The sequence below is a fragment of the Rhamphochromis sp. 'chilingali' genome, assembly GCF_963969265.1.
Source record: "Rhamphochromis sp. 'chilingali' genome assembly, chromosome: 3".
In the NCBI taxonomy this organism is placed as follows: domain Eukaryota; kingdom Metazoa; phylum Chordata; class Actinopteri; order Cichliformes; family Cichlidae; genus Rhamphochromis; species Rhamphochromis sp. 'chilingali'.
Window position 1 is genome coordinate 28,038,935 of NC_137931.1, and position 22,935 is coordinate 28,061,869.

At 41.0% G+C, this 22,935-nt stretch overlaps 2 protein-coding genes across 2 annotated transcripts in view; both read right to left on the reverse strand.

Moving 5' to 3' along the window:
• LOC308394158 (hydroperoxide isomerase ALOXE3-like) overlaps positions 1-11,909 on the reverse strand; it is a 13,431-nt gene extending 1,522 nt beyond the window's left edge. Inside the window, exons 1-7 of the mRNA XM_080878335.1 lie at positions 11,822-11,909; positions 11,511-11,654; positions 7,131-7,334; positions 6,851-6,937; positions 6,598-6,767; positions 4,230-4,351; positions 4,053-4,153 (exon numbers count right to left, since the gene is read on the reverse strand). Coding sequence (XP_080734461.1) covers positions 4,053-4,153; positions 4,230-4,351; positions 6,598-6,767; positions 6,851-6,937; positions 7,131-7,334; positions 11,511-11,654; positions 11,822-11,827 — 834 coding nt within the window. The 5' untranslated portion in view covers positions 11,828-11,909. The remainder of the gene's footprint in view (positions 1-4,052; positions 4,154-4,229; positions 4,352-6,597; positions 6,768-6,850; positions 6,938-7,130; positions 7,335-11,510; positions 11,655-11,821) is intronic.
• Positions 11,910-15,666: 3,757 nt separating this feature from the next.
• On the reverse strand, positions 15,667-16,957 carry LOC308393700 (polyunsaturated fatty acid lipoxygenase ALOX15-like; the record flags this gene model as incomplete). The annotated part of the gene is made up of 3 exons (XM_080877658.1): positions 16,839-16,957; positions 16,067-16,151; positions 15,667-15,784 (listed from the first exon to the last, which is right to left on the reverse strand). Exons 1-3 carry the CDS (start codon positions 16,951-16,953, stop codon positions 15,667-15,669), a joined length of 318 nt encoding a protein of 105 aa, XP_080733784.1. The 5' UTR covers positions 16,954-16,957.
• Positions 16,958-22,935: the final 5,978 nt, after the last annotated feature.

A 22,935-nucleotide genomic window follows, 5' to 3' on the forward strand; every position in this document is an offset into this window, starting at 1 on the left:
ACTTTCATTTCTGTGTTTGCGCGTCCGCAGTGTGAGAGGCTGTGGTGACACCCTCACGACGGCTGACAGGATTTCAAACTGGTTTGATTTTCTTACGACGAAGCGATTGATGATCGGGAGCTGGTCATGAGGTGTTAATCTCGTTACCCCACGTATACTACACGATGCATGACACACGATGAAGGCGAAACTCAGGTTTCCAATCACCAAAACGGTCGCACGACTGAAAAATCAAAATGAGCCCAAAATTGCACAGTGTATGCCCAGCATAATGGGCTGAAAAATACGTTAACTTCTACCTTCCTTTAGCAAGTGCGGAAGTCCAACTTTTTGTGCAATGATTAGCATCTTTCTCTGCCTTTTGGGTGCTACCACAGGTGCCTTTGATGGTGCAAAATGTCTCGTCGACATTGTTGGGGAGAAAACTTACAAACAAACAGTACAGCACTTCAGAGTCACAGTGTTAGTGATTATATTTGACAAGCTGAATGCATTCTGTACTGGATAGGAGACACAGCACGAGATTTACTGACAATAGTCTACAGACAATCAGGACCCAGACCACAATGCACTTAATATTGCACTTAAAAAAAGCATTTAATATTGCACCAAAAATAAATAAATAAAAAATCTGCGACAACAAGGCCGCAAAAGGTGAACCGCACTACAGTGAGGGACCACTGTACTGAAAACTGATCACATTTTAGCCAAGAGAACATATTTTTATATCCACTGCACAAGGTTAGTGAGTAACATGTTGGTGGCTGGGTGATTTGAATTACTCACTGTGAAAAAAGTCCTGATCTTGAACTTAATGAAATCTTAGTAAATAAATAATTCTTTGCTGATTTGCTCAAATATCTAGTGTCTATAACACCATAAGCCCATGGACTGCAGTGAATTCTAAGTTTTTAAAAAAACAACTTAAAGACAGACTCTTTTCTTTGCTTTTTCTACCAGGCTACAATTTAGTGTTTGATGCTGCTGACTGTAATTCAATTCAATTCAATTCAATTTCATTTATATAGCGCCAAATCACAACAAAAGTTGCCTCAAGGCGCTTCATAGATACAGAGAAAAACCCAACAATCATATGACCCCCTATGAGCAAGCACTTTGGCGACAGTGGGAAGGAAAAACTCCCTTTTAACAGGAAGAAACCTCCGGCAGAACCAGGCTCAGGGAGGGGCGGCCATCTGCTGCGACCAATTGGGGTGAGAGAAGGAAGACAGGATAAAAGACATGCTGTGGAAGTGAGACAGAGATTAATAACAGATATGAGTCAATGCAGAGAGGTCTGTTAACACATAGTGAGTGAGAAAGGTGACTGGAAAGGAAAAACTCAATGCATCATGTGAATTCCCGGCAGCCTACGTCTATTGGATCATAACTAAGGGAGGATTCAGGGTCACCTGGTCCAGCCCTAACTATATGCTTTAGCAAAAAGGAAAGTTTTAAGCCTAATCTTGAAAGTAGAGATAGTGTCTGTCTCCCGAATCCAAACTGGAAGCTGGTTCCACAGAAGAGGGGCCTGAAAACGGAAGGCTCTCCCTCCCATTCTACTTTTAAATACTCTAGGAACAACAAGTAGGCCTGCAGAGCGAGAGCGAAGTGCTCTAATAGGGTGATATGGTACTACAAGGTCATTAAGATAAGATGGGGCCTGATTATCTAAGACCTTGTATGTTAGGAGCAGGATTTTGAATTCAATTCTGGATTTAACAGGAAGCCAATGAAGGGAAGCCAAAACAGGAGAAATCTGCTCTCTCTTTCTAGTCCCTGTCAGGACTCTTGCTGCACCATTTTGGATTAGCTGAAGGCTTTTCAGTGAGTTTTTTGGACATCCTGATAATAATGAATTGCAGTCGTCCAGCCTGGAAGTAATAAATGCATGAACTAGTTTTTCAGCGTCACTGTGAGACAGGATATTTCTAACTTTAGAGATGTTGCGCAAATGGAAGAACGCAGTCTTACATATTTGTTTAATATGTGCGTTGAAGGACATGTCCTGGTCAAAAATGACTCCAAGGTTCCTCACAGTGATACTGGAGGCCAAGGTAATGCCACCCAGAGTAAGAATCTGGTTAGATACCATATTTCTAAGATTTTCAGGGCCGAGTACAATAACCTCAGTTTTATCTGAATTAAGAAGCAGAAAGGTCTTTATGTCTTTAAGACATTCCTGCAGTTTAACTAATTGGTGTGTGTTATCTGGCTTCATGGACAGATAGAGCTGGGTGTCATCTGCATAGCAGTGAAAATTTATGCTGTCTTCTAATGATGCTGCCTAAGGGAAGCATGTATAATGTAAACAGAATTGGTCCTAGCACCGAACCCTGTGGAACTCCATAATTAACCTCAGTGGGTGAAGAGGACTCTTCATTTACATGTACAAATTGGAGTCTATTAGATAGATATGATACAAACCACTGCAGTGCAGTACCTGTAATACCTACAGCATGTTCTAATCGCTCTAATAGGATATTATGGTCAACAGTATCGAATGCTGCACTAAGGTCTAGCAGGACAAGCACAGAGATGAGTCCACTGTCAGAGGCCATAAAAAGATAATTTGTAACCTTCACTAAAGCTGTTTCTGTGCTGTGATGAGCTCTGAAACCTGACTGAAACTCTTCAAATAAACCATTCCTCTGCAGATGATCAGTTAGCTGTTTGACAACTACTCTTTCAAGGATTTTTGATATGAAAGGAAGGTTCGAGATTGGCCTATAATTAGCTACGACTGCTGGGTCTAGAGATGGCTTTTTAAGTAAAGGTTTAACTACAGCCACCTTGAAGGCCTGTGGTACATAGCCGATTATTAGAGATAGGTTGATCATATTTAAGATCGAAGAATTAATTGATGGCAGGACTTCTTTGAGCAGTTTTGTAGGAATGGGGTCTAAAAGACACATTGATGGTTTGGAGGAAGTAATTATTGAAGTTAACTCAGAAAGATCAATTGGAGAAAAAGAGTCTAACTTAACATCAATGGTACTAAGAGTAGCTGTAGATAATATTACATCTGTGGGATGATTATTGGTAATTTTTATTTGTGAAGAAGTTCATGAAGTCATTACTAGTTAACGTTAAAGGGATGGTTGGCTCAAAAGAGCTCTGACTTTTTGTCAGCCTGGCTAATATTTTATTATGGTGATTAGAGCATGCTCTAGGTATTAAAAATACTGATTTGAATCATATTTACGTAACTCGAATTTGTTAATGATGGAGTTTCATAGCGTTTTATGTTAGGACTCTTTACATTATACATGCCTCTCTTAGGCAGTATCCTTAGAAGGTATAGCGTACCTTTTTTATTAAAAAAAAATTCTGTCCATTAGGCAGATGAAGTGTAAGTTTATCAGTACAGGCAGTCTTAAACACTGTACTTAGGACTGCTGGGTTAGGACTGGTACACCCAGTCTCAGTTGAGAAACTGTAATTAGATTACAGTTTCAATGTTATAGTTACTTGCATTACAAAAATGCAATGCTGCAGTGAGCAGCAACAAGTATTGTATAATATATTACTTCTTTTGAGTAAGGACCCCAACACTGGTCTTTAACATACAATATAAAGCACCTTGAAGTGAGAGTTATGATTCTGCCCTTTATAATTACCATTGAATTAAACTGAAAAACATTTAAAATCCTTCGCATGACTTTCTATCAACTTTTAGATTTCTTAATACATTGGAAGATAAATTATGAACTACTTGAATCACCTTATGACTTAAAAGGAGGGCTGTGGCCTACAACAATGGTCATCACTGTAGTACATGAATGAGTGCACAATAAATGGCATTCCGATTGGAAATAGTTGTACGTAATTTCTGCTTCCATGTTCACGAGGTAAAGTTCAATTATGATCATAGAATACAATAAGCATTAAGTAATGTATTGTATTCACTGCTGATGGAGTTGCATCAACTCCTTCATAAACCTCAAAATTTTAGTGGATTTATCTATGCAAAAGTGATCCATGCAGAGAGAACTGAGAAAATCTGATGTGAACATCATCACTGATAATCAGGATATATTAAAATGCTTCACCTGTCCAGAGTTGACAGCTGAGTGCTGGGCAGAGCAAGTGAAGATCACCATGGTGACAAACTTGACCATCTCATCCATAGTGCTAAATTCTTGAGGAATTCCTGACAGAATAGGCAGAATAAATTATGAATTATGTCAACACAGAAATTAAATATAATATAATAAACAATGAACCACCTGTGGTTTCCTGTGAAAGAAATCCATACTGAAAAATTTCTTTAATCCAGTTCTGCAGTTCTGTGTCTTCTTGGACCTCAGCATCAGTCTTGTAGTAGAAGGCAAGTGTTGACTTCACCAACCTTTGGCCAAATGGAGACACATTCAAACATGTTCCTACTTCCATTGATGGTTTCTAAAACACATTTAAAAAGCTATAATGCATAACAGATAAAATAAATATAAAATATGTATGTTGGGTAATCAGGTTGTTAGTTTTTAACTGTTGCAAATCGGCAACGCCTGCCTCGAGAGGGTTAAAATCTAAAGAATTATGGATTTAATCAACTGCTCCCGTAACGGAACTGACATCCTCTTCTCGACAAAAAGCCTGGGCTCAGGAGAGCCCAATTGGCCTGCAGAGACGTTTGCTGTGTGATACTCTATGGCCGGTTGTGTTGTGTATTTAGCGACATTATCGATGGAGGACATTGAATGAGATCTACCAATTCGGAACCTCGATAACAGAGTTCTGGGTGATTGGATCTGGCTCGGACCTAGCTTATCGAAGAACAAGAAGCAGCCACAGCTGTTCAAAATCCCACCAGGCTGGCCGACAAGATAGACGATGAGTGGAGCTGTGAGTACTCAGACTGTGTTTATTGAACGCATATGGGCAAGATCTTGGAGAAGCTCACGGCTCTGCAATAGGAATTGAGAGATTTAGTCACCAGTGACAGACATTAGACCAGCTCTAAAAACTGGATGCAGTTGTTCGCACTAAACACAAACAACCACCATCTTCACTCATGCGGCTATCCCACTGGCAACAGATAGAGACCTGCCAAGGTTGAAGTTGACTGGAACAACAAAATTCTTCACTAATAACTAATGGTGCAATGGATAAAGGTTGATCCGTAATCCGAACTGATCCCAATCCACAGTTCTGTACGCAGGTGATCCGAAGATTCGAAAAAGAAGGAAAAAAAGTGTATGGTTCACGTCGTCAGTCTGTCAAGTGATAATTATGGCCAGTGTTAGTGGTCCAAGTGGAGGAGCAGAGGAGTTTGCGGCATTTAAGCAGCCCTTTGCTGCCCAATCCGACTGGGTTAAAGCTATTACAAAAGCTACTGGAGTGTTTAGCTGCAGACGGGAGGCCGTATTCCCTTGTGCTAAACAAGGGGTTTAAACTATGACGAATGTGCTTGAGCCACGCTATGATATCCCGTTGCGCGTCCACTTCAGTGACAAGATTGTACCCAGGCATTTACGAGCAGGAAAAGTTTAAAGTTATGGCTGAACTGTCACAGACATCTTCTGTTGCCCAACTACAAATGGGTGGACCTCCAGGTCAACGGAAAGCTACGTGACCGTGACCACTGATTATATCACAGCGGAGTGGTAGATACAAAGTCCTGTACTGCCTTGTATTGCACCTTAATTTGTTTTTATATAATTGCGTGGAATGAGTCTTGTGTTGAATGTTTTTAATAGGCAAAAAATATTTAACTAAGTTAATAAGAATTTTTTTTTTTAAAATTCATTTTTTTCTTTTTTTTGCCGATCTGAAAATTGATCCGATCCGTGACTTGAAACCGTAATCCGATCCGAACCGTGAGATTTTTGATCTGTTGCACCACTACTAATAACAAGATTGTTGTCTGAACTTTCTGTCTGACCTTCAAGGCCACCTGGGTCCACTGGAGACTTGATCTTCTTTCTCCTTCTTTTTTTCTCTTTCTCTCACCCAAACCGATCGCAGCAGATGGCCGCCCCTCCCTGAGCCTGGTTCTGTGGGAGGTTTCTTCCTGTTAAAAGGGAGTTTTTCCTTCCCACTGTCGCCAAAGTGCTTGCTCATAGGGGGTCATATGATTGTTGGGTTTTTCTCTGTATCTATTATTGTAGGGTCTGCTGTACAATATAAAGCATGGGGTGAACACGGGATACACTCACACACATACTCATGTAACGGACACAGACACTGAGTTGTTTTTGTTTTGCTGTCCTTAAACTGCTCTCCTAGTGGAGGTGAGTCTGAGTAGAGTCCTTTTTTTCTCCTCCTGTCCCTGATGTTGTGAATTTTCACTGTTCTTTTTAAATGCTATCTATTCTGACCTGTCTCCGCAATGTGATGTTTGTGTAATATATGTATGGTCAGAAGGGTCAGTTTCACTGCAGGCAACTGCATGTCACAAATAAAGGCTTCATTCATTTATTCTTTCATTTAAAATAATAACTGGGAAGCCATCTGGAAGAATTTTGTTTTTGTTTCGGCAAGCATCTGAAAGTACATTACTAAATTTACCAGGGTGTGAAGAATGGCCTAGGTGAACTTCGAAATAAATTGAAGTTATTCTGTATGTTGTGTCAGACAAAGTGGTAATAGAACCTGTTGATGATTTCCCAAAGCTGGAGTCCATCATCCCTGTAGTAGAAGTTTGGCACATCTTTCAGTCCACGTTCCTCAATATCATCTGGGATACAGAGGGAGCTGTAGGTCAGTGAGGTCAGTGATCTTCTCAGGATTGTGAGGGCACCCTCTCCACCAGAAGATGTAAACTAGGAAACAGTCAAATCTTAGTGGCAAAAAAATACATGTTGGTCAAAAAGAACATTTGTTTGTCCTTTTTGTTTGTTTATACCTTAGCAAAAGTTCCTCCTTTAGATATCAGAAGCATCCGAGCTAAGAAGTTGATGTTCAAAGTGTAGCGAGTGTGAGGTATGAGAAGCTGAGGGAAGCAGAGAAGTTCATTTGTAAGAAGACTACTTTTTCCTTTCTTGTCTGATGTTTTATATTCAAATGTTTAATTCTGCTGTATAACATATATGTAAATGGCTAACATCAAAGTCACAAGTTTTGTTGCTTTCTGTACCATTTACCATTGTGTTAAATCTTCGAAACAATTAATCAACTTTACATACCTTGTACAGTGGATGCACCATTGGAAGGTTGCGGAGCAGTGACACTGCAAAAACCTCAGCCAGCAGATGAGTGCGCAGCAGATGAGCATTTAGTTCATAAAGGTTGAAGTTTGCACTTCTCACAAACGTCTTGGCCAACAACCAGTCGTACTCAGAATCACTAGGATAAAAAATCGGGTTGTCCTTTGTTGGTTTCTGCTTCAGCTGCAGGAGAAGGAATAAATGTGTTTTCTTACTTATACTACCTTTTTTTTAATCATTACGAACTGCTAACCATCAAACACTTTTATAGATGTTGAGCAGACCAACTCAAACACAAACTGCAATGAAAAGCTTTATTTACTGTAAAAATAACGATTAAAGGCGCAGGAAAGAAACAGACCGAGGATCTTTGATAATCCAGGGAGACAGAAAAATGGCAGTTAGTGACTGGAAAGCACATGACTAGGAAAAGATTTGGATACTGAATGAAAGAATTTAAAGGTGAGTAGAGATTATTTGTCAAGTTAAAAAGGTCTTGTGTGAGGAGTTTGAGGAAAGGTGGCTGAGGCAGAGAGGAATAAAGGTAAGAGTAGTGGTGTGTGAGAGGCATAGAGGTGTTCAGGTAAGCAGCACACAGTGCAGGATTTACGGTGGCAGGACAGTCTGATGAAAGTGGAGAAGGGTCATGGCTGATATTCTTCTGAAAGATCCTGGGAAAACTGGCAAGCTGGAAGGAGGACTGCCGAAAAGCAAAAGTAGAAACTGCAGATTGACACTTTCCCAAAATTCAAGTCACAACAAAACCACCAGAGCAGAGACAACAATCAGGCGTAGGATATCTGCCTCGTTGCTACTTAAATACACTAGGTTGACAGAACCAAATGGCCCTAGTTGTGCCAGAGAAACCATGTACACCACAGTCACACCCAGCTGCCCAACTGTTCCTGAAAAGCAAAACAGAAAGCGGTAGGTAAACCCCATCCACGCTGGATCGTACCAGTCCTCCTTTTCCCTGGTTGGCAAATCAATGATTCTACGTCACAGAAAAGTCTGCCTTCGTATCCTCTGGCTGTGATGTAGGTGTTAAGGCATGGAGGGAACTGTGATTTCAGTCTCTTCGCCCTTGTAATGTAATTTATAGATAATTGAAAGGGGAGAGACTAGTAGCCGAGAGTCTTAGGGGTCATGTGGAGGAAGGAGCCACTGCTGTTTGTGTCAAAATATTACTAGGGAACTAAAGATAAATCTGCAGTCTCTAAGTCAGGTTTAAGGACCCAATTTGGGGCTGAAGGGATGATGAATTGTAAGAAGTGTGACAAACAGAACGTGCTGATCAAAAACCCTGTGATGATGATGGTGGGGAGTAACTGGCAGTTACTTCCACAGGAGCCTCAAGGGCCAAACCTCCGTACTGAGTTGTTTCATAAGCTAACCCATACGGAAAAGAAATAGTAAAAACTTATATGTGATTTACTCATGAAAGTGGCCACTTTCATGAGTAAATCATTTAAGGCTTACATGATTTACTCATGAAAGTGGCCACTTTCTCATTACTTTCATACATTGTTTTAGTAAGTATCCAAAACATACAAGTTTCATTATATAATTTTTCAAGGGATCTTATATCTGTTTTTACTCTTGTATGCTTTTCATACAAGTTTCACACAAGACAGATACAAACTTTATAAGATTTATATATATCTTTTCCATATGGGAACTGTCAATTAAATCAGCACCAGAGTTTAAAATCACTTAAAAAGAAAGAGTGCTAGTGACAGGTTGTTGCATGTGGGGACCTTCGAGTCCAGAAGACACCGCTTACCAGTACCGCCACATTTGGAGGTTGGCACTTTCTTTAGGTTGAATGAGGCAGGTGGCCAAGAAAGGACAGACAGATCGCAATATGTGCAGAGTCACTCCACAAATCTCTGCCATCACCTTTGATGCCGGTCTTGTGTGACCCTGCTGCATTGGCTCCCATGCTACAAGCTAACAGATAAATCCCAATAGCTAAATTGACAAGATGAGAATTTTGAGAATCTTGTATGATCTTGTTGTGATTGTTTTAAGTTTCTGTCTGCTGTTTTTATCTTTGCTTTGTGTTGTTGGCGTTTTGTTCATATCTAAATATTAAGAGAAAGATCACATGTGACTCCTCATTAGGATAGGATTAGTGTAGGTGTATGAGATTTTAACTTCAGTTTGATATTGTTAGATGATATTCCTGAGTAGGGATGGGTATCGTTTAGGTTTTATCCGATATCGGTGCCAAACCGGTACTTTTGAAACGGTGCCGGTGCTTAAACGGTGCTCAAACCGGTGCTCAAACCGGTGCTTAAAGAATGGAGAACACAAAATTGGTCCAAAAACCTCTCATGTTCAGCTGTTTTTTTTTTGTAAAAAGATAACAATGTTAGCCTTTTCTGCAGCTATGGGGCATATATGGTATCACTCTTGGCTGGAAGCAGTGCTTAAACAATGGAAAAAACACAAACTTTGTCCAAAAACCTCTCATGTTTAACTGTTTTCCACTTTTTCTTTGGTCATTTTAGCCTTTTTGGCCAGGGTGAAGGGAGTATCTGCCATCAAACAAGAAGTCAGCTGCATGTAACTACGACTGTGTTTGCTAGTTCACCTTATATGCATTCATTTAATAATGTGGTTAGCCTACTCAGCATAAATTACACACGAACAACATTAAGCTACTCACGCAGAGAAGAACGGCTGCTGCTGCCATTATCATCCGTCATCATTTTTGCTACACTGGCAGGGCTAGGGGCCAGGACTCTCCTCTTCGGGTGCAGTAGATGCGCTCGGTGTGAGGTCTCGCAGCACGCTATCAAATACGGCGCATTTTTCGGCTTTAAAAAAAACGCTATGCGTCGCCAGGTGTTTCATCGGATTTGAGGTGTTACCTCCTTTGACAGTATCACAGTATCACCTTAAAGCACTTGTTGCAGGCTGCTGAGTTTGCATATTTTGCTGTGAAGTACAGCCAGACTTTTGACCGCTTGCCTTGGGCATTTTTAATCTGTAGCTCCGCTCTAAAATAACGTACGTACCTGGACCCGCCTACTATCCTCGGAAACGTAAAATGATTGGCTAGAATTCAAAGTGTATGACATCTCAGGAAAAAAAAGCACCGAAATAAAGCACCGAAATGTGCGCTGCTTTTCGGTCTGGTTACTACCATTTATGTCAGAACCGATACCGGTACCCATCCCTATTCCTGAGACATTCCTTGATATGCTGCTTAGAGATAGTGGTTATTCTCAAAGCTGAGCCAACCAGAATCTATCCAGCCTTTAAGCGATGATGTGCTGAATCCTGCTTCCGGTCCAAAAGTACTCTGCTTTTAATAGGGCTATTGTGCTTTTAACATATTTTAATGCTTTGTATCTTGTTCTATTTCATCTCAACAAGCCCCTAAAAACAGTCAGTGATCACTGTCGGCCTCTCTCTATTTTTATTTCCGCTAATCATTTTAAAGCTCAGTTTTTTAAAACCTTACGATGTAACTACAGCACAGCCCATGCAGCAGTATATTAATGACTAACCTTGTTTTGTGGATGGATTATCTCACTTGTTCCCCTGACTGAAGTTTGGTCCGTTTACAGCATCCTGCCATGCTAATGTTATGCTAACATAGCTGTGTCGCTAGCGATCATGCAGCACATCATTATATACCTGCTAGTCCAAGTTCTGTAATCCTACAAACGCCACTGCTGTTTAGTTTTCTGTCTTCATTTATGTTGGGAGTGATAGCAGAGCTGTAACGTTTTAATTTTTTCAGAAGTCTCTCATTCAGAACATGGTGTATTATATTTAAATGGAAGCTAGCGAGCTAACTCCCTGCTAACTTCGACTTCAGTTAAATTTCATAAATAATTCAGTTTTCATGGATGCCTGGATGTTAAACTTAATCATTGCACCTGGTAAAACAGCAACACTGATCATTTTATTAAAGATGAATGAATTTAGACAGTTTTTAAACTCTCAGTAATGCTGCAGAGATCTTTTGACTTAGGAACCTGCAGCGGAGTTTGGGCCCAGACGCGGCTAATGACGTCAGCCTTAAAGACCGGATAGACAATCAATAAGAGAATTGATAATGAATGGAATCCACGAGTGATATTGATATTGGAATTGGAATAAATTCTTATTAATTTCATTCCCTAGCTAAAGCTACTGAGAACTTTTTTCTGGCACAGACATTGGCAACAACAACAGGGATTGGTTTAGCAAGAGCTAATCTCTATGCAGAAGGAAAAAGATAAACAAAATCCATATACAATAGATGCACATTGTCTAAAGCAATTTGAGTGCTCAGGTAGGGTTGAAAAGTGCTATATAAGAACCAGTTAATTTACGTTATTAATGTCTGAGTTCTAAGCTCACCTGAATAGCAACTGGCATTAACTGATCAGCATTGTTTTTCCAAAGTAGGACAAGCGGGGCCATCAAGAACTGTTTGTTCCCATTGATGGTGTTTGACTCCACTTCATCCAAAATCTTGTAGTCACACAGGAAGATGTTACCCTTCTGTTTGAAATTTCAGAAGGAATGACAAATTATTTGACCCCATGCATTTAGTCTGGGTATTACAACTGCAAAGTAAAATTTGCCAATACAAATACCTCACCAACATACAAATAAGAGCAACCAGATATCAGTCAACTTTATTTAATAGAAATTTAAATTAAATAAACCTCCATTTCTTCTGCCAAATTATGCTGACCATCAGGGAAAACCGTTTCATCCGTGACAGATAAGTTATTGGGCAGTTGTGTACAGCGTTGGATCAAAATGGGATTGGTACCATTTAGAAACTGATAGCCAAAGAATGCATCTTCCTTCCAGTGTTTAGAGACGTATTCTAGAAATAAAACATAATTTTACTTCTCTGTGTTTAAAATGCTTTACAATCCTTCTCAACCACTGTTAATATCATAAAATTTGACCGCAGGCAAAAAACAGGAAAGTAAAATTCATCATGTCATGGACATAAATGCCAGAGTCCTAATAATATGACTTATTCTATGTTACTTTATGTGCTATTATACATTATATAATATGGTCTAATGATTGTTCATTACCTGAAACCTGAGTTTTGTGGACATTTAATAGTTGTTTAATATCCTCTATACAATTAAACTTGTTAGACTGAAGCATTCCCATCAGTCCCAGCCTTCCCAGTCTAGAAAAAAACACAGTAGCTTTTTCAGATGATTAGAATCATATATATATATATATATATATATATATATATATATATATATATATATATATATATACATATATATATAACAGGGCATTGTTGGAATGCTACTACGCAAGTAACCCCGGCGGAAGGGGCTACATGAATAGGATGGATTCTTCGATACCCAACATCCACAATGACGGCGAAACAACTAGTAGCTCAGTGTTCCAACATTCGAAAGAAGGGACTGCTCTCACAGCTAGAGATTGACGAGGTACAACACAAATGCTATGGCAAGGAGGAGTCAGGACGCCAGGTCAGGGGGGCGATATCATCACCCCCACCCGAGATTGGGTACATAGCCCCAAGTGCAATAGGAGAAGGATTGCACGTTAAGTGCGAGAGGAACTGACCTGAAAGATAGGATCATGGCCAAGCTTGAAACCTGGATCCCCCGTAGCCGGTTACCAAGATTAAGTGAAGTACCCTCAGAAGGTCTGCTAGATGATGTTAATGCAGCACTACGGACAATACCTACAACCACGATTACCGACACTAACAAGCTGATCTACAATACGGCAGCAGTGATCAGTGAGATGCTTGGCTACAAGATGAACAGCCACAAGGGGCAGTACCCTCCATGGAGAAGGAGGCTAGAGGGCAAGATCAAAGTAGCACGGAGGGAGGTTTGCCAACTAACGGAGTTGCAGAAAGGTGCGACAAAGAAGGTGCATAAGAAATACAGCAAGCTGTCCATACCTGAGGCCTTGGAAACTGCCAAGCAAAGACTCACAGCCTTGGCCAGCCGCTTGAGGAGGTACACCAGAGAGATAGAAGGCAGGAGAATAAACCAGCTGTTCTCCACAGAACCAGCAAAGGTGTACTCTCAGTGGCAAGGGAACAATAATAATAAGAGAACAGCACCACCCAGGCTGGAGACCGAGCAATACTGGAAGAGCATATGGGAGAAGGACGCAACCCATAACGGCAATGCTCAGTGGCTAGTGGATCTGAGGGCAGACCACAGCGACCTCCCCGAACAGGGTCCAGTAACCATCACAGTGGCAGATATCCAAGAAAGGGTCTCCAGTATGAAGAGTTGGACAGCACCAAGGCCCGACATGGTTCACGCCTACTGGCTAAAGAAGCTGACTGCACTCCACGAGCGTCTGGCAGCACAAATGAACCAGCTGCTAGTTAACGAGAGACACCCGGAATGGCTAACCGAAGGTCGGACGGTCCTGATCCCCAAGGACCCCAAGAAGGGACCGGTCCCCTCCAACTACCGACCAATAACCTGCCTCAGTACTACATGGAAGCTCCTGTCAGGCATCATATCGGCTAAGATGAACAGGCACATGGGTCAATACATGAGCGGGACACAGAAAGGAATTGGCAAGAATACCAGAGGCGCAAAACACCAGCTACTGGTAGACAGAACAGTCAGCCGAGACTGCAAGACCAGACTGACCAACCTGTGCACTGCCTGGATTGATTACAAGAAGGCCTATGACTCAATGCCCCACAGCTGGATACTGGAATGCCTAGAATTGTACAAGATCAATGAGCCTTCATCAGGAACTCAATGGGGATGTGGCGTACAACACTAGAGGCCAACTCCAAGCCCATAGCACAAGTCACCATCAAGTGCGGGATCTACCAAGGAGATGCTCTGTCCCCACTGCTGTTCTGCATAGGCCTGAACCCCCTCAGTGAGATCATTAACAAGACTGGCTACGGATACTGACTACAGAACGGAGCAGTTGTCAGCCACCTCCTGTACATGGATGACATCAAGCTGTATGCCAAGAGTGAACGAGACATCGATTCACTGATCCACACTACCAGGCTATACAGCAATGACATTGGAATGTCGTTCGGACTGGAGAAGTGTAGTCGGATGGTAACAAAGAGAGGGAAGGTAGTCAGAACTGAGGGGATTGAACTACCAGAAGGCAACATTGCAGACATAGAGGACAGTTACAAGTACCTGGGGATCCCGCAGGCGAATGGGAACCATGAAGAGGCCGCTAGAAAAGCTGCAACCACCAAGTACCTGCAGAGGGTCAGGCAAGTCCTGAGGAGTCAGCTGAATGGTAAGAACAAGATCCGGGCCATCAACACGTACGCCCTGCCCGTGATCAGGTACCCTGCTGGGGTAATAGGCTGGCCAAAGGAGGAGATAGAAGCCACTGACATAGGAAGGGGGCCGGGGACTGGTGAGTGTCAGCACCACAGTCCAGGATGAGACAACGAACATCCAAGAATACATTGGCAAGATGGCCCCAACTGACCGAGTGCTCAGTGAATACCTCAGGCAGCAGAAACCCAACAAAGAGGAGGGAGACGAGGAACCATCATGGAAGGACAGGCCCCTGCACGGTATGTACCACCGGCAGATAGAGGGGGTGGCTGATATCCAGAAATCCTACCAGTGGCTGGACAAAGCTGGACTGAAAGACAGCACAGAGGCACTAATCATGGCAGCACGAGAACAAGCTCTGAGTACAAGATCCATAGAGGCTGGGGTCTATCACACCAGGCAAGACCCCAGGTGCAGGCTGTGTAAAGATGCCCCAGAGACAATCCAGCACATAACAGCAGGGTGCAAGATGCTAGCAGGCAAGGCATACATGGAACGCCATAACCAAGTGGCCGGCATAGTGTACAGGAACATCTGTGCCGAGTATAACCTGGAAGTCCCGAGGTCAAAATGGGAGATGCCCCCAAGGGTGGTGGAGAATGACCGAGCTAAGATGCTGTGGGACTTCCAGATACAGACGGACAAAATGGTGGTGGCTAACCAACCGGACATAGTGGTGGTAGATAAACAGAAGAAGACGGCCGTAGTGATCGATGTAGCGGTTCCGAATGACAGCAACATCAGAAAGAAGGAACACGAGAAGCTGGAGAAATACCAAGGGCTCAGAGAAGAGCTCGAGAGGATGTGGAGGGTGAAGGTAACGGTGGTCCCCGTGGTAATCGGAGCACTAGGTGCGGTGACTCCCAAGCTAGGCGAGTGGCTCCAGCAGATCCTGGGAATAACATCGGAGATCTCTGTCCAGAAGAGCGCAGGGCTGGGAACAGCTAAGATACTGCGCAGGACCCTCAAGCTCCCAGGCCTCTGGTAGAGGACCCGAGCTTGAAGGATAAACCGCCCGCAGGGGCGTGCTGGGTGTTTTATAAATATATGTATATATATATATATATATATATATATATATATATATATATATATATATATATGTGTATGTATGTATTGTATTGTATGTATATGTATGTATATCTATATGTATACATATATATATATGTATATATGTATATATATATGTATATATATATGACATGAGGGGTTCACCCTGTGGCCCCAATGTAGACCATCTCCACAGTCTTAGTCAAAGAGAAGCGGATGTCATAGGGGAGTGATAAAACACTGTCTGCCTTCAGGTGGGAGATGCCCTGCTCGTCCCAGCTGGAAAAGAAGATAAAGGCAAAACATATAAAATATACAAAAACAAAATAACTTAAGTGTAGTGGAAAGGGATTATAGTACAGAAAACAAATGGCATTACTGACTAATTGTTTGTATATGCACATCTATGCTTCGACCATGCACATCAAATTCTAGCAGATATTATGTAGTGTTTAAATTATCTTGGTATTTCACAAATTTACATCCAACTGATCGAGCCAGGGGTGGAGAAGGATTTCAGGCCTTCATTCTATTGGTTCTCCTGATGCTCTCATCTCTTACCTGTAGATTTTGCGTCTTTCCAGAAGCTCCTGTTCCCGACTGTACGGGCTAGGAAGTCTGTGCTTGTCTTCAATTGCTGTGAGAGCTAGAAAAAACACACACAAGGTAAAAATTCTTTTAAAAGACAGAACGGTTTGGATTTGATCTACCTGCTTGGTCTGTTTCATTAGTTCTGGTTACCAGTTGCAGATGTTCCTGCTGGTTTTCATGATATTGTTTGTTTTTGTTTCAATTAACTCCAGATGTTTGTGGTCAGAGTTGATGATAAATTATAATATAAGTTATATCCATTATTCCTAGAATTTTGCTGTGCTTGCAGCACTTTTACTCTTACTTTTACTTTGTCGTGTAGTGTACTTAGTGTGTACTCAGTTTGTGTGTGGGCGTGTCAAAATAATGAGGAATCTCCGGAATGTTACAGATACTGGCCAAAAAACTACCAAAGGTAGATTGCAATGTAAACGCTGTCTTCAGGTGGAAAACTGGAGGAGCAATACACTTGCTGCTGATTTGCTCCTCCGTCTTGTGGTGGACAGGAACTATTCTCTCAAACACTCACTGAGGAGATCCAATTAGCAAATTCTTTATTGTCTATAAAATTTCTCTTAAAGATTTTTAAAAAAAAAGAAAAAAGAAGACAGGCAGAAAAAAAAGAAGACTTTCTTAATGTGTCATTTTTCAGTTAATTTTTATAATCTTTATGATCTCTTCTAAATGAATAGCTACATCATTTTTTGCTTTTAATTTATTCATTTCTAACATTGACACAAACCTGCTCCCTCTCTGAAGTAGTGCGGCTTGCTGTTAGTGATCCAGCGGTAGACAGGAAAGCTGTATTTGCCTCCCTCAGGGGACGTCACATCCACCTTAGCAGGATACCAAGCCATGTTTGGGACAAGCGTCTGATTCTCTTTTTCTAGCTCTATCAGTGCTAGATGTCCAAGGGATTTTCGGCAGGACACAATAAAATGTGACACCTGAAGTAAAAGTAGCATATACCTTTGAATACCTTTGAAAAATGTACAATAGGTCAGCATGTATTAAACTGACAATTGTATTTTATCATACGTCTTTACCTCCTAGTAATCACAGTGCAGTTACTATACAGGCAAAATTAAAATGTACATTTCAGTTTCAGAGTATTTAATGCTATAAATCACGATGTAATCTCATATAACCATGGCACAAATTTAAACATCCATTTTCCTGTGGAGAATATTTTATCTGATTAGGAAGGATACCACCCTTCCCACTGTGGAAAGTACAGCCTTGTTTCGAATAACATGGCCAAATTGATTAAAAACTCCAGAATGTGACTAACTGTAGTTGAGTTTATGTACGACAGACTTTTAAGGTGGCTGTAATCAAACCACTATTTATTAAGCTCTCTCAGGTTTTGTCTTGTCTCCCACAGTTTGTGTTCCATCCACTCTCCCTATGCTCTCTTTTCTTTGACCTTACTTCCAAGTAATAACTTACTTCCAGATGGCTGCCTCTCCCTGAACTTGCTTCTTCTGGAAGACTTTTAACTTCTATAAGGGAGTTGATTTCCTACTGCCTTTATATTGCTCATAGCAGATTATCTGTTTGTTGTGGCTTTCTCTAATGTCGTATGCTCTTTACCTTAAAATAGAGACTACCTGGAGGTGACTGTTATTGTGAATTGAGTTTATATATATAAAAAAAGTAACTGAGTATCATACTTACTGCTCCCCTGTAGAAAGATGGCACACAGCTCCACAGGTGTGTGCGTTCACTCTCTCCATCTGTGCCGACTAGCTTAATGTAGATCTTGTTAAAAGTGGAGGCATTGGAGACATTGCCAGTGAAAATGATCACCTCATAATCGCCCATTTTCACTCTTGAAAGAAGAAAAATCCTGATGGGAACAAAATTATATTAACCAAAAGATATTATGAGAAGTAATTTCAAATGTGTCCTCTATCTACGATCAGTTTCAGTGCAGAAACTGTCAGTGTTATCTATCTTACCTCTGCTAATGACGCCAAGATCTTACTCTGAAGATCTTCCCTGTTCATCTAACAACTCAAAACCGATTTCTCTTTTTATGCAGAACTTGTGGGAGTGTCCTCTAAGGTGCATCTGTCAACAATGTTCAACCTTTTCAATGTTTCATTTCATTCGTTCATTTTAAATCTCTGCCGTTCTGTGTCTCTGCACAGAATAAGTCCTAATCCATTGATGCTTTGTGGGTGACATTAATTAGCTACACCAAGAATATACACAAAATCAATCTGCACTGCATTTTGAAGTGTTTCATTGTGTTTGCTGGTAAAGATTTTGGTCAAGGTCATATTTCAATACAGGTGTGACTGAGCATCAGCTGCAGGTTACCAGAAACAAACTGAGCAGGATCTCATTGGAAATCAGAATCAGTGCAGTTGCATTTTAATGCTTTTATTGCAAATAGAAAAATAAATAAAAGTAAAAAAAAATAAATAAAAGCAATGCTTTTCAGTTGGTATTAACACTGTATTGTTTTCGTTCAAAAGATGAGCAATGAAACATGAAATTGTTTTCCTGCTCAGCCAGTTGGATCAACAAAACACCTTTCAATCTATTGTCTGCCTCAGTGCTAGTAATCATACACTTCCTTAAACCTGTTGTGAAAGATCAGATTTTAATAAACAGATTAAGGCCTTGCACTTGAATTACAGGTCTAATTTCACTTTCAATTTTACTCATATCATTGATTTTTTTTTTCTAAGGGAATGAAGATTTTATTTTAATTAAAAAAATCTTATTCTAGAGATGAGTTTTTCAGAAAGTTCAAGTTTAAAAAAAAATCAATTTTCTCATCATGACTTCATGGTTTAGGCTTTACAGGACCAGGTTATGATGGCAACTACCTTTCAGAACACTAGACTATTACACGGGGCAGTATGAATAAGTTAAACTACAAAAACGATAAAGGAGGAACAAGGAAAAGATACGATAGAAGATAACAGGGAGAGATGTTATGAGGAAACTGTCATTCATTCAGTGTTCAAAAGTTTCTCAGTTCAACATTGAGGCCAAAATGTTTGTTCCTGGAGGTTTTAATCAATTGAGGAATGGATGAATGAATAAAAGGAATTTGGTAGGATAACCTATTAAAATTACAGTGTATATTTCATTTCTGTAGCAGATCTCCAGCCAAACAGATCATGTCTCCTGTCTGCCGAGAAGCAGCAACAATTACATTAATCCAAACTATGATCAGCCAGTGTATACCCCTGTATATGTTGGAGGAACTTCTTACACTCAACAAAAATATAAATGCAACACCTTTGTTACTGCTCCCATTCCCCATGGGATGGACGTAGAGACCTAAAATTCATTCCAGATACACAATATAACCATCCCTCCCAAACAGTGGTCACAAATCAGTCCAAATGTGTGGTAGTGGGCACATCTGCTATATTGAGATAATCCATCCCACCTCACAGGTGTGCCACATCAGGATGCTGATCTGACATCATGAGTAGTGCACAGGTGTACCTCAGACTGCACACAACAAAAGGCCACCCTGGAATGTGCAGTTTTTTGTGCTATTGGGGGTCTGGGGACCCAGAACCGGTCAGTATCTGGTGTGACCACCATTTGCCTCATGCAGTGCAACACATCGTCGCATGGAGTCTATCAGATTGTCAATTGTGGCCTGTGGAATGTTGGTCCACTCCACTTCAATGGCTGTGCGAGGTTGTTGGATATTCGTGGGAACTGGTGCACGCTGTCGTATACGCCGGTCAAGCACATCCCGAACATGCTCAATGGGTGACATGTCCGGTGAGTATGCTGGCCATGCAAGAACTGGGACATTCTCAGCTGCCATCTGCCCTGAACAATGTGAACCATGATTAATCTGTGAAGCGCACACCTCTCCAACGTGCCAGACGCCATCGAATGTGAGCATTTGCCCACACAAGTCTGTTACGGTGACGAGCTGGAGTCAGGTCAAGACCCCGATGAGGACGACGGGCATGCAGTTGAGCGTCCCTGAGACGGTTTCTGACAGTTTATGCAGAAATTGTTTGGTTGTGCAAACCAATTGTTCCAGCAGCTGTCTGGGTGGCTGGTCTCAGACGATCTTGGAGGTGAACCTGCTGGATGTGGAGGTCCTGGGCTGGTGTGGTTACACGAGGTCTGCGGTTGTGAGGCCGGTTGGATTTGCTGCCATATTCTCTGAAACGCCTGTGGAGACGGCTTATGGTTGAGAAATGAACATTCAATGCACGGGCGACAGATCTGGTTGACATTCCTGCTGTCAGCATGCCAATTGCACGCTCCCTCATTGCTTGTGGCATCTGTGGCATTTTGCTGTGAGACAAAACTGCACATTCCAGGGTGGCCTTTTGTTGTGGGCAGTCTGAGGTACACCTGTGCACTACTCATGATGTCAGATCAGCATCCTGATGTGGCACACCTGTGAGGTGGGATGGATTATCTCAATATGGCAGATGTGCCCACTACCACACATTTGGACTGATTTGTGACCACTGTTTGGGAGGGATGGTTATATTGTGTATCTGGAATGAATTTTAGGTCTCTACGTCCATCCCATGGGGAATGGGAGCAGTAACAAAGGTGTTGCGTTTATATTTTTGTTGAGTGTACTTCAGCTGCTGCAAAATTCCACTGAAAGGTCGGGACTTTGACTTGGTGGTTTCTCAGCAGTATTCAGCTTCTTCATCAATTGTTCTTTAGCAAAAAAAAGACAAAGGGGGTTGTTTTTCTTCCCGTGATTCGGTTTATATACAGTACAGATAACATTTTGGTGATTTCACAAAGGGTCCCTGTCAGTGCTACAACCAGTTTTTGCTAGTATATAAATTAAATTGTGAACTAAATTGTCACAATATGGCTGTGTGCAGGCAAAAGTAGGACCCAAACGCAAACTCACAGAGACAAAAGGTAAACTCAAAAAACACAGCTTTATTGCTGGCGTGGAGTGGGACACGAAAAACAATACAAAATAAACTAAACTGGGAAAACTAAAGCACAAGGAGCCACAGGGAAAAATCACACAGCTATGATGGAGGACGCAACACTGACAAAGAGAAACATGGGGCTTAAATACACTGAGGGATAACGAGGGGGAATGAGCCACAGGAGGAGAGCACAGCTGAGAGTAATTAGGCAGGACGAGGCAAGGGAAGCAAAACTAGAAACATTAACATAGAACAGACTGTGAAAGTAAAACAGGGAACACACTGACGGAACTCAAGACATGTGGACTTAACAGACTGGGGGAGACAGAACATAGGGATCTGAAACATGGAACAGAAAGGCACAGTAGATCAACATGAACATAACAACGCCACAGGGGAAGAGTAAAACAAAATGCAGGAACACAGGACCTCTTTCAAAATAAAACAGGAAACATAATGAGACGTAGACATGACAACCCAAACTTCACAATGTAAGACACAGACATGAAACACATGAAGAGCAGGGGAGATTTACCATAGTTGGAAACACGAGGGGGAAATAATAAGAACTAGAAACACTTAAGCATGATAACAAATGAACTTAGGAACCTGAAGGGCTTACATAAACTAAAACATCAAAATGAACTAAAACTCAAAACACTGGGTCATAAGACCCAGGATCGTGACATAAATAATAATAAAAAAAAATGTCAGTTTGTCTTATTGTATGTCCTGTTTGATCTTTGGAGTCAGTAACTTTATTAATGAGAATTATTAATGAGAATTATTAATGCAGAATTACGAAAAAATGTTAATAGTTTAAGCTTTTTCTGATATGTTAGTTAATACAATTCATTACACTGGCAATACACTGCAATAACAACCGACATGTGAATGATTACACAAGGAACTAACAAGAAGCAGGTGAAACCCCATTAAACTATGAAGAGGAAAAGAGGAAACGATAAACAACAAAACAAAAAGAAACAAGGAAATTTAGCAAATGTACTGTACTCCAAACAAGCAACGAATAAGTTATTGTTTATTCCAACAGGAAGTTATCTTTAAACCAGAGAAGTTATGAGGAAATCGTCATTCATCCAGCGTTGTGGAAAGAACAAGATTTTGTTATAGACTGCTGTAGTTTCCTTAAGCTGGGCATATACAGTGGGATGCAAAAGTTTAAACAATTTTGTTTTTTGTTTAAACAATTATTGAACACTTTCTGTAAATCCAATAAACTTCATTCCACTTCTCAAATATCACTGTGTGTGTCTCCTATATGATATATTTAACTGACCTTTTTATATTGTAACAACCAACAATTTATACAGGAAAATAATGACTATTAACAAGGTTGCCCAAACTTTTGCATCCCACTGTACTGTGAGATTTTTTCAGTCGTGTTGTTTAAATCCTGCTCAAACTGTGTCACTGAATCACAGGGGCTAGAAGTTCATATGTTACGATGCAGGGTCTCACACTACACGGCCCGATGCTGTGATGCTACCTGAGTGCTCACGCTGTGCGTCCATAACATGAAACTTATAACACAAAATCTGTCTCTTACTCTAACGAAAAACATTGACCAGGCAACTGCAACCGAGCAGCAATTGTATTCTATTTTATTCAATTGTATATAGTATTTTATTTAATTTTATTCTATTCTATTGTGTACAGTTGTGTACAGTATCTATTGATATCTTATTCCAGTGTTTTTCTTTTTTTCTAATTTTCCATGTAACTTCATCCACTGCTGTAACAAAACAAATTTCCGACGTGTAGGACTAATACAGGTTATCTTATCTTATCTTATGTCCATCCAACTCTTTTCACAGTTGTTGTAGTCGTGATAATTTTGAGGCCACATTGAAAAGCCTGAGATGAGCTTGCCAAAGTTCTACAAGTTGGGCATCCATCACTTGTGTCCAGATCACA